General features: G+C 36.9%; 1 protein-coding gene across 2 annotated transcripts; it reads left to right on the top strand.

Moving 5' to 3' along the window:
• Positions 1–4,899: 4,899 nt before the first annotated feature.
• Positions 4,900–11,424, top strand: PWD (chloroplastidic phosphoglucan, water dikinase (ATGWD3)). 2 transcript variants are annotated; one of them, XM_078302689.1, is made up of 16 exons: positions 4,902–5,316; positions 5,390–5,999; positions 6,207–6,551; positions 6,968–7,146; positions 7,321–7,405; positions 7,478–7,904; positions 7,995–8,113; positions 8,316–8,386; positions 8,472–8,589; positions 8,704–8,787; positions 8,880–8,966; positions 9,048–9,124; positions 9,205–9,328; positions 9,425–9,557; positions 10,118–10,183; positions 10,312–11,424. In XM_078302689.1, the coding sequence occupies exons 1-16, from the start codon at positions 5,144–5,146 to the stop codon at positions 11,211–11,213; spliced, it is 3,600 nt and encodes a 1,199-aa protein (XP_078158815.1). In that variant the 5' UTR covers positions 4,902–5,143; the 3' UTR covers positions 11,214–11,424. The 2 variants fall into 2 exon arrangements, with proteins under 2 accessions (XP_078158821.1, XP_078158815.1); XM_078302695.1 differs by lacking the exon at positions 10,118–10,183 and having other exon boundaries at positions 4,900–5,316.
• The last annotated feature ends 291 nt before the right edge of the window (positions 11,425–11,715 follow it).

Genomic DNA, 11,715 nt, shown 5'->3' with positions numbered 1-11,715 from the left:
CGTGTTATCTGGATAGGATCGATAACATGTCATGCGGATAAGGACGAATCTGAAAAGACCCGAATACCCTCGGCCCGAATACAAATAATATTCATATAATTATTCTGAACAATTATATATATTTTTCTTGCAGTTGTTGTTTCGGTAATTTATACAACGTGTCCAGCACATTTATAAATTAACCGGTTAACTTTTATACAACGTGTCACACACGTTTATAAATTAACCAATGTTTTTGCTTGTTATTTTACATAACATTTATAATTTAATTATAACACGTATAATTAATTATAACCATCTTACTATTGATCATAACCAATTTATAATCAATCACAATAAGATTCTCCGATTAACTCCTATATGGTGTGACCCAATAGGATCTGTGTTATGTTGGTAAATAGAGTTAAAACTGTTTTAACTTCTATAATCATGAGCGGCATCTGGCAACACATCATGACCATCCAATTACACAGATGATGCTGTACTGTACAATATCACGATCCAGTAAACAATTTACTTGTGTCTGTTCTTCTGTCTCATAGCAATCAGATTAGTTTCAAGGTAGATGTGTGTCATCCTTGCTAACTGAATCTTTTCTTGATCTTGAGAAGATTATCAAATATAATTACTCTTGTAATTATACCACTAGCAGATAATCTTATTCTATCAAGGGGCCCAGTGATGCTATAGCTCGTATAGAGATACTGTTAGTGTAATAATCTAGAAGTCAATAATACGATAATTTATCATAAAGCTTTGTTCATGAATTGGATGATTAATATCATTTTGTTGCCTTGAGTATTATTGAATTTATGGATCATTTCGAGTTCATGACTGGAATTGTGAAACTCCATAATATAGATAATATATACTCTTAAAAAGTCACTGACCAAGGAAATTAGCAGGAACACTAATTACTGCGATAAGGTTAGTATGTGGATTAAAAGATGGTTAAGTTTTACAAACCACCTGACACGAGATGTCATTTTAATCACATAGATACATGTTCTAGGAACATGGTATTTGACAGACCCCGAATGAAACATTAAATAGAATTGTGTTCGTGTCATTTATGTTTTTATTCAGTGTCAAGTTCTACAGTATGAGGTATTCATCTTTCCTACTAAGAAATGTATATGTATGATTGTTATCAAACGTTGTCGGTAAAATGCAGTTATAACGGTAGCTCTTCGGTATACATGGCTTAGCTGAGGTAGTGATGGTTTACCAAGAATACTATTTGTCCCTCGTATCTCTATACGAGTTATAGCATCACTAGGTCCCTTGATAGAGTAAGATTATCTGCTAGCGGTATAATTACAAGAGTAATTATATTTGATAATCTACTCAAGATCAAGAAAAGATTCAGTTAGCAAGGATGACACACATCTACCTTGAAACTAATCTGATAGCTATGAGACAGAAGAACAGACACAAGTAAATTGTTTACTGGATCGTGATATTGTACAGTACAACATCATCTGTGTAATTGGATGGTCATGATGTGTTGCCAGATGCCGCTCATGATTATAGAAGTTAAAATAGTTTTAACTCTATTTACCAACATAACACAGATCCTATTGGGTCACACCATATAGGAGTTAATCGGAGAATCTTATTGTGGTTGATTATAAATTGGTTATGATCAATAGTAAGATGGTTATAATTAATTATACGTGTTATAATTAAATTATAAATGTTATGTAAAATAACAAGCAAAAACATTGGTTAATTTATAAACGCGTGTGACACGTTGTATAAAAGTTAACCGGTTAATTTATAAATGTGCTGGACACGTTGTATAAATTACCGAAACAACAACTGCAAGAAAAATATATATAATTGTTCAGAATAATTATATGAATATTATTTGTATTCGGGCCGAGGGCATTCGGGTCTTTTCAGATTCGTCCTTATCTGCATGACATGTCATCGATCCTATCCAGATAACACGTCATCGATACCGAAACGAACAACCGAAGAAAAATATATATAATTGTTCAGAATAATTATACGAATATTATTTGTATTCGGACCGAGGGCATTCGGGTCTTTTCAGATTCGTCCTTATCCGCATGACATGTCATCGATCCTATCCAGATGACACGTCATCGATCTTATCCACATGACATGTCATCTTTATCCATTCAATGGCATATATTGTAAATAGGCCGAACTTGGAGGGCATTTTGATCTTTTGGCAACCGACCCTAAACCCTATAAATAGGGGTGGAGGGGTAGAGAGAAAAATCACTAATTCATTCGTACCGTTTCGTGTCGAAACGAATCGGTATTTTCTCTCTTTCTCGGTTTCTCTCCCAAATAGTGTTTCGGTTGAGAAAAGAAAGTTATACGTAGTTGACGTATAATCTTGCGGGTTGTTGTGAAGTATATATACGGGATCGATGAATAGTGTTTTACCGAATTTCGCGGTATGTCAGTTTTGCATATTGATGAAACTGAGCAACCGAAAATTCGTGTTTACGGGTTTTCATCTTTTTCCCCATGAATAGTGTTTTTGCATAATTTCGCGGTTTACGGTATTTCTGGCAGAAGAAATAAACCGCTCTCCGGTTAGTCCTGGTGGATAACCGATAGAGGTATCACACGTGTGATACTCCGAGTCGATTCCTTCCCTGGTGAGGCTCTACTCGCTCGGTCTGCATTCCAACTGTGATTTGGAAACAAGGTATAAATATGCTATATTAATCTATTTAATTGGTAAGTAGATTAAAGTTTTAGAAATCAATCATGGAGTAGATCTGTAAAATGATTAAATTGGGTTTTGATGCCAAAGGAATACTGAAGGTGGACCGCCTTGGAAAGTTTCCTGACATACCCCGTTTAATCCTGAGCTTAAGTTGGCCGTATAAATTTTTGTTCTACGGTCATTCCGCAACTTAAGCCTAAACGGGTTTTGGCTACAGCACCCCGAAACCCCAACAGATACGAGGGAGAAATAGTATTCTTGGTAAACCATCACTACCTCAGCTAAGCTATGTGTACCGAAGAGCTACCGTTATAACTGCATTTTACCGACAGCGTTTGATAACAATCACACATATACATTTTTTAGTAGGAAAGATGAATACCTCATACTTTAGAACTTAACACTGAATGAAAACATTAATGATACGAACACAATTCTATTTAATGTTTCATTCGGGGTCTGTCAAATACCATGTTCCTAGAACATGTATCTATGTGATTAAAATGACATCTCGTGTCAGGTGGTTTGTAAAACTTAACCATCTTTTAATCCACATACTAACCTTATCGCGGTAATTAATGTTCCTGCTAATTACCTTGGTCAGTGACTTTTTAAGAGTATATATTATCTATATTATGGAGTTTCACAATTTCAGTCATGAACTCGAAATGATCCATAAATTCAATAATACTTAAGGCAACAAAATGATATATAAATAAACATTCAATTCATGAACAAAACTTTAGGATAATTTATCGTATTATTGACTTCTAGATTATTACAAACTAACATTTTCTCCCACAATTTTTTTTTTGCCTTTTCAATTGCTTCCTTTCCGAGCAGCACCTGTACATTTTTTTCCCTTTATCTTGTCAAATTGACGAACTCAGTTAATAAACCGAAATTTTTAAAAATACCATTTTTTTTAAATTATTAAACCAAAACACCAATTTCGGCTGGAAATTATATTTTTCGCATGGCCGCTTCCCGAGGAAGCGGGCACCTGGAACCGGGCCGCTTCGGGAGGAAGCGGGCACTTATTTGGGCCGCTTTGGGGGCCAGCGGCCACATTGATTTTGCTTTTTTTTTTTTTTTTTTTTTTTTTGGAAAACATAATATTTTTTTTGTATTGAAATATTAGAAATGTTGGATATATTTATTTGAAAATAGATGGAATACAATATAATTTGATTTATTAGAAAGACTGTAACAAATAACCCGGATCAATATTTTTCAAGTCGGATTTTTCGCGGCTGTAAGAAAAATTAATATATTTCTGTATGTGATATTGGAAAAAAATAAAAATGCTTAAATTCTGAGTTATTGATCCCGGTTCAAAAGTCACTTCTATGTAATCTAGAAAATATTGTGATCCTTCTAGGACATTTAATTCTTGGAAAGTTGTATATATTTTTGAAAAAAAATAAAAACTTTAAGTTATTTAATAATTATTATTCAAAAAGAATTCTCAAAATAGATAAAACTTTTTATAAATTAAATGTCCTAGAAGGATCACAATATTTTCTAGATTACATAGAAGTGACTTTTGAACCGGGATCAATAACTCAGAATTTAAGCATTTTTATTTTTTTCCAATAACACATAGAGAAATATATTAATTTTTCTTACAGTCGCGAAAAATCCGACCTGAAAAATATTGATCCGGGTTATTTGTTACAGTCTTTCTAATAAATCAAATTATATTGTATTCCATCTATTTTCAAAGAAATATATCCAACATTTCTAATATTTCAATACAAAAAATAAAAAATAAAAACAAATTTCTGTTTTAAAAAAAAATGGGAATTAAAATTTCAGCCGGTGGAAAATTTCTACGGGTGGGTTATTTTTAAAAGTATTGCTAAACTTTGGTTATTATTATTAAAATGATTTTTTAATGGAGTAAAAATAAAAATGTCGGCCAGAAGGCACCGTACACGTGTCGTTCAGCTTTCAGCCCCTTGGCTCATTAAAACATATTATTTGTTAAAATAATTCAAACAAATAAGAAATTTCACTTTCCGAAGGCACCCTACACGTGTCCTTTAGATATGGACTGCTTGCTTTTTCGTAATCCAACACGCGTTACACGGCTGAGGGTGCCGAGTCCGTATCTCTGAGCCTCTGAGGTAACAGAATACTTAATTTTAGATTCGACCTCAGAATACGCGCACGGTGATTTGATCCCCCGGACTCCGATCCCCTCCCTGGCCTCCTCTCAATATCTGAACTAAATTTAGAAACAGAAGCACTATAAAATATTTCATCGACTGTCTGTTGCTCACTCCCACTACTCAAAAATTATATTCCTCGCCGACACCGCGCGACCGACACCCCGCTTCCACACACTCCCCACGAAAACCTTTTGTTAACAAGCATAAATGCATCTCGTTTAAGCTAATCCATCACTCGTTCGACGAATTGCCTCTGAAAATGGCGTCTACGATCCGCGCTTTGCAGATGCACCCTTCCCTGATCAAAATCAATTCACATACTAACAGCTTCTCCTTCAATCGATTCTTGCCCCTGAAGCAGGTGAGAAGACGAGATCCTGTACCTGCTCGGCGGTTCTTCTGTCGAGCCACTAGCGCCCCACCAATAGAAAGGTAATGATTTTAATTGTTGAAATTTCAATCAGCTTTGGCTTAATTGATAATTCTATAACATACATTAATCCAGGACTGAGAAAAAAGAGAAAAAGCCATCTGAGAAAAAAGGAAAGATCCGAATCCGGGTTCTGTTGAACCACCAAGTAGAATTTGGAGAGCATATAGGCATTATTGGTTCAGGAGAAGAACTTGGTTTGTGGGAAAAACAAGTCAAATTAGATTGGAGCCCTGATGGATGGATTTGTGATCTCGAACTACCTGGAGGAGCCTCAATAGAGTATAAATTTGTGATCTTTAGAAAGGGTAACAAGGATAAAAAATGGGAGGATGGTCCTAACAGGGTTTTGGATCTACCAGGAGAAGGGAGCTTCAATATGGTTTGCCATTGGAATGAGGCTGGAGAGTCCCTTGATCTTGTTCCCTTTGGCACCGAGCCAGTTGGTGGAGTGGCAGTCAAAAAGGAGAGTGAGGATGGGAATGCCGATGAGGCAGTAGTTGAAATGGAAGCAAGTGAATCGACCAAGTTTGGGGAGGAGTGGAAAGGACAACAAGCCGCATTTATGCAGTCGAACAATCACAGAAATAGAGAGGTCGGGAGAGTTTGGAACCTGGAAGGGCTTGAAGGAGTAGCTTTGGAATTAGTGAAGGGTGATAAAGATTCAAGGAATTGGTGGCGTAAGGTATGCTAAATTTAAAGAACCCACAATTTCCATTTCACTAGAGAATAGGATTGGATAGCGTCCCTGTTTAGCCTGCTACTGGTGGGATTTGGATGTTCAATTTTATACCACAATGATTAGGACTTCCATTGAATTGTGGTTAGCTTCCTGCTTATAGATTGATTGATTGTGCTATATTTAATTAAGTAATTCATTGATTAACTTCAGCTAGAGGTAGTGCGAGATCTCGTGACAGGATGCAGTGCTAAGGGAAATCGTATGGAGGCCCTTATATACTCTTCCATTTACCTCAAGTGGATCAACACAGGACAAATACCCTGCTTTGAAGGCGGTGGCCATCATAGGCCAAACCGTCATGCTGAGATATCTAGGGTTATTTTTCGTGAACTGGAGCGGATTTACAGCAGCAAAGATGTTACTCCTCATGAGCTACTTGTCATTAGGAAGGTTCATCCCTGTTTACCATCTTTCAAGTCGGAATTTACAGCTTCTGTTCCTCTGACGAGAATTCGTGATATTGCACATCGTAATGATATCCCCCATGATCTGAAGGTAATTATTCGTTAGCTCTAATTTTGATCAAAATTACTCCCATGTTTTACTATAGATTGCATATGTAACTGAATATTTCTCAGATATGAAGCTGGCACCATATATTCATAATATTATGTGCAACTCCTAATTGAGCTATGTAAGCTAAGTTGGTATAAGGAGTAGTCCCCAAGTTTGCATGATTTGAATTAATTTGGTTGAGTTCAAGTGAAGAACAATGCAGGGGCAATTTGGTCATATTTTCAGTGGTTTGGTACTTTTGTAAATAGTCCAATTTTATGGTGTCATTTGCAAATAAGAGTAAAAGATGCAATGCATTTTGCGATAGAACTTTGATGTTAATGAAACTGGAGGGTACATTTTCAAATTTGAATAATACAGCATGCGGATTAATTCTTATGATTTTTTTTTTTCAGCAAGAAATAAAACATACCATTCAAAATAAACTTCATCGTAATGCTGGGCCAGAAGATTTGATTGCTACAGAGGCCATGCTGGCTCGAATTACACGGAACCCTGGGGAATATAGTGAAAGTTTCATCGAGCAGTTTAAGATATTTTATGGGGAACTAAAGGATTTCTTCAATGCTGGGAGGTTTGATGAACACTAACCTAATTCACTAATTATTATTACTACTTTACTATCTCTATCTATATTATCAGTTTATTCACTTGTGATTGTTTTTTTTATGCACTTTTGAGAGTGAAATACAAAACACATGCTTACGCATCTGAATTTATGTGAAATTTCTGGATGTACAACTTACAGCCTTGCTGAGCAGTTGGAATCAATCAAAGAATCTTTTGATGAGAAGAACCTAGAGGCTCTTGACTTATTCTTAGAGTGCAAAAAGGTATCTCCCTTCACCTTGCTTTTGTAATTTTTTTTTAATCACTAATTGCTAATTTATTAAACCTTTATATAGAGTCTCGACAAGACGCAAGAATCTGAAGAATTTGCAACCACCGGCATTGACCTCTTAATGAAGACCTTAAAATCTCTGACTACTCTAAGGTTGGCTATTGCAAAAGGCCTTGAAAGCGGCCTACGAAATGATGCTTCAGACACAGCCATTGCTATGCGACAAAAATGGCGCCTATGTGAAATTGGTCTGGAGGATTATTCTTTTGTTCTCTTGAGCCGGTTCATCAATGCTATTGAATCCTCCGGTGGCTCATCTTGGCTATCTCAGAGCATTGAGTCAGTAAATACTGGGCCATGGAATGACCCAATTGATGCGCTCATAGCTGGAATTAAGCAAGTAAGGCTATCAGGTTGGAGGCCCGATGAGTGTAGTGCAATATCTAGTGAACTTGATGCATGGAAAGACAAAGGCTTATCTGAAAAAGAAGGTACTTCAATAATTGAGTTGAGCTCCAATTTATGAAGGGTTTTCTTTTGCAATTCTCAAATTTCTCTATTGTCATTTATGAATTTGATAGGAAGTGAAGATGGGAAGTACATTTGGGCACTGAGACTGAAGGCTACGCTTGACAGAGCTAGGAGATTGACAGAAGAGTACTCTGAAGCACTCCTTTCTATTTTCCCAGACAAAGTTCAGGTTGGCAGTATTGCCTATTTTCTTTTTCTTTTCTTTTTCAGTTGAGGCTGAATTAAGGCTTATTGATTGAAAACTATAGTATGACTTGTGCAATCCTAAATTGCTTTCAGAACCTATATTACAGTAAATTACTTGATGATCCTTTGACAAAAATTCCCTATATTACAGTATATTAATCTTTCTTTCTTGTTCTGAATTTCAGATTATAGGAAAAGCTTTTGGAGTTCCAGAGGAGAATGTCAGGACCTACACTGAAGCAGAGATTCGTGCAGGGTAACAGATCGTTCTTCCTTTTAAATTTGGCTATGAAACATCAGCTTATGTAATGCATCTTAAGTTGCTTCGTGCTACTTGTTAGTGTTATATTTCAGGTTTCAAAGCTTTGCACCATGCTTCTAAAAGCTGTTCGAATTATATTGGGATCGTCGGGCTGGGATGTGCTTGTTCCAGGAGTAGCTCACGGTACTATTGTCGAGGTATTATTTGATATCTAACTGTTCAGTAGCCATATGACATTTAAGTTTTGAGATGCATATGTTATATTTTTGAGAGAAAGATGCTTATGTTATATTATTGAACTACTGTATTAGGTGGATAGTATAGTTCCTGGTTCACTGCCTTCTGTAAAAGGCCCTGTGATTTTAGTGGTCAACAAGGCTGATGGAGATGAGGAGGTACAAACTAATCTCTTTTTCCTCTCCATCTTTCAACTTGTTTTCTTAATCAAAATGTCTATTTGATATAAACTGAAACAATTTTTTGACAGGTTAAAGCTGCCGGTGAAAACATAACTGGAGTCATCCTTCTACAAGAGTTGCCTCACTTGTCACATCTTGGTGTCAGAGCCCGACAAGTCAGTTTTTGTTCCTTCATCTTTGTTAGTTTTGCTTACTGTTAAATTGGAGGAAACTGATAGATTATTGCCATTGTGCAGGAAAAGGTGGTATTTGCGACATGTGAAGATGATGATAAAGTTGATTTTGTCAAAAGCCTTAATGGAAAATATGCAAGGTTAAATTCTTGAACTTAGTTCACTACTGACTTGAATCAATCTGACAACTGCATCCTGATTTCTTTTGTTGCCTTTTCAGACTGGAAGCAACAGCTAGCACTGTTGATTTGTCCATTTCTTCAGGCTCCAGCAATGATGCACTGTCTCCAAAGTATGAAAATGCCTCTGAGGAGACACCCGCAACGTCACCTACCTTTAGTAAGGTACCTGCATACCTCCTTTTTATTTCCTTCTTATTGTTTTGTTTGAGTTGTATTAGCTCTGATGTATATGATTTTCAATTTGCAACTTTTAAACAGAGAAGTAGCTTTTTTGGTTCTGTAAGTGCCACACATAGTGTTCTTAAGCTCTCAGAAGCAACACTAGAATTGGCTGGTGCAAAAGCTTCCTCGTGTGGTCGCCTTGCTATTCTTTCCTCTCTTTCGGAGAAAGGTATATATAGTTATTTAGAAACTTACACTCAAGCTTTTTCATATGTAAGGAACAGATAACTTGCATTTATGGAGGTTATGGGCAATTAACGTGCAACCAGTAGAAAGTTGTCTTGACTGGACCAATTTGCTTACTATTATAGTGCATATGAACCTCTACCCGAACATTTGAATCCTCTTTGATTTGAAGCTTAACCATATCCTATGTGATAGTGGTTACTATGTGTAGGGACAAATTGTTAACAATGAACCGAACGAAGCATGTTTAACTTTGTTTAAGGGCAGGGGGTTAATTGAACATATTTCACTAAAATTTGAGTGTCACTCACAACTGTGGAGAAATTTTTAGTTATCTTCAATCAGTGCATTGCTGGGTGCTAATGTACTGGTTTTGATATCTGAATCTAAGAAATATGCTTGTAGAATGTAGATAGTGGCTTATTATGAGTAGGACAAAATTGTCAACATTTAGCTGAACAAGACCATATTGGTTGCCTTAAACTAGCGGTGGATATTATTTCAAAATATCTTATAATGAGCATCTGTTGCAACTATGAGTAGTTTTCAAGATTCGTCTGCAACCTGTGCGAACTGTTGATGCTAATGTCCCAGTTTCAACTTTCAGATGTAAGAGATATTGCATGTTATCTACAAGCGTTGCAAAATGTGGACTAATTTTCAAAATAATTGTTCACTATGTTTTACCTTTCTTCTGCAAAATGTGAAGTCATTAATAGAAACGTACTTTTTTACAGTTTATAGTGACCAAGGAGTACCAGCTATATTTAATGTCCCCTCTGGTGCAGTAATACCTTTTGGTTCAATGGAACTTGCACTTGAAAATACCGGGTCTATGGAATTGTTCAAAACCTTAGTAGACCAAATTGAGAATGCTGCACTCGAAGATGGCCAACTTGACATGCTGTCAACTAAACTACAAAACCTAATATCAACCATCCGACCATCAGCAGAGACCCTAGATCAACTAACCCATATTGTCCCATCTAACACTCGACTCATAGTGAGATCTAGTGCCAATGTAGAAGACCTTGCTGGCATGTCAGCTGCTGGCCTCTATGAATCCATCCCTAATGTGAGCCTCCAAAACCCTGACAAGTTTGGATCTGCTGTGGCCCAAGTATGGGCTTCTTTGTACACCCGTCGTGCCATACTAAGCCGCAGAGCTGCAAAAGTGCCCCAACTGGAGGCATCCATGGCTGTGCTTGTACAAGAGATGCTTCATCCAGAGCTTTCATTTGTGCTCCACACAGTTAGTCCAACTGAGCAGGACCCTCGCCTATTACAGGCTGAGGTGGCACCAGGACTAGGTGAAACACTGGCATCTGGCACCCGTGGTACACCATGGCGGCTTTCATGTGGGAAATTTGATGATGATATTAATACCTTGGCCTTCGCAAATTTCAGCGAGGAGATGTCAGTCCGTGTAGCAGGTCCTGCTGATGGTGAGATTGTCAAACTGACAGTGGATTACAGTAAGCAACTGTTGACAGTGGACCCTGTCTTCAGGAGACAGTTGGGCCAGAGGTTGGCTGCAATTGGGTGCTTTCTGGAGCAGAAGTTCGGGGGCCCACAAGATATTGAGGGTTGTGCTGTTGGAAAAGATGTTTTTATAGTCCAAAGTAGACCTCAGCCTTAGAGAGAGTGAACTCTGGATGTACTTAACTAGGGGAAAATGTTTTTCGTTTGTTCCTTTACTTTTTTCATGTATCATATGGTTGAACAAACAAGAGGTTAATAAGCATCTCTGGTACGGAGGATGGAATTAGTTTTGCTGGTGACGTTAACAAGCATCTCTAATGTAGAACATTTAAGTCCGGCGTGTTTTCTTGTTAATTTTTTGTTCAGAATAATTTCGAACAGCAATGCAACATACTGCAGGTTTCTATACGGACTGGCACATAGCCTGCATACTAAATTTCACGAGCCAGAATATTACCGTACGGAGGTAGCACGATGCCAATCCAATTATCATATTGGTCTTTTAGTCATTCTAAAAAAATAATTACAAAGTATTGCTATTAGATTACATGACATATGATTTGACCATGATAATTTAAAATAGATGATGATAAAAACTGCGCTTGAAAAAAACTTTGCCTCCCAAAATAACTTTCAACGTTTTTACTGATAAGTATCAT

The sequence above is a fragment of the Carex rostrata genome, chromosome 1, assembly GCF_964058835.1.
Source record: "Carex rostrata chromosome 1, lpCarRost1.2, whole genome shotgun sequence".
Taxonomy (NCBI): Eukaryota; Viridiplantae; Streptophyta; class Magnoliopsida; order Poales; family Cyperaceae; genus Carex; species Carex rostrata.
The sequence above is the reverse complement of the archived record's forward strand: the minus strand, read 5'-3'. Positions and strand labels throughout refer to the sequence as shown.

What these genes read in the sequence shown, in the direction of transcription:
- PWD (XM_078302689.1), top strand. Translation starts at nt 5,144, where the DNA reads ATGGCGTCTACGATCCGCGCTTTGCAGATGCACCCTTCCCTGATCAAA. An exon ending in AGGCTTATCTGAAAAAGAAG is followed by an intron (nt 7,905 to 7,994) that starts GTACTTCAATAA and finishes TGAATTTGATAG; the next exon opens with GAAGTGAAGATGGGAAGTAC. An exon ending in AGGCTGATGGAGATGAGGAG is followed by an intron (nt 8,788 to 8,879) that starts GTACAAACTAAT and finishes ATTTTTTGACAG; the next exon opens with GTTAAAGCTGCCGGTGAAAA.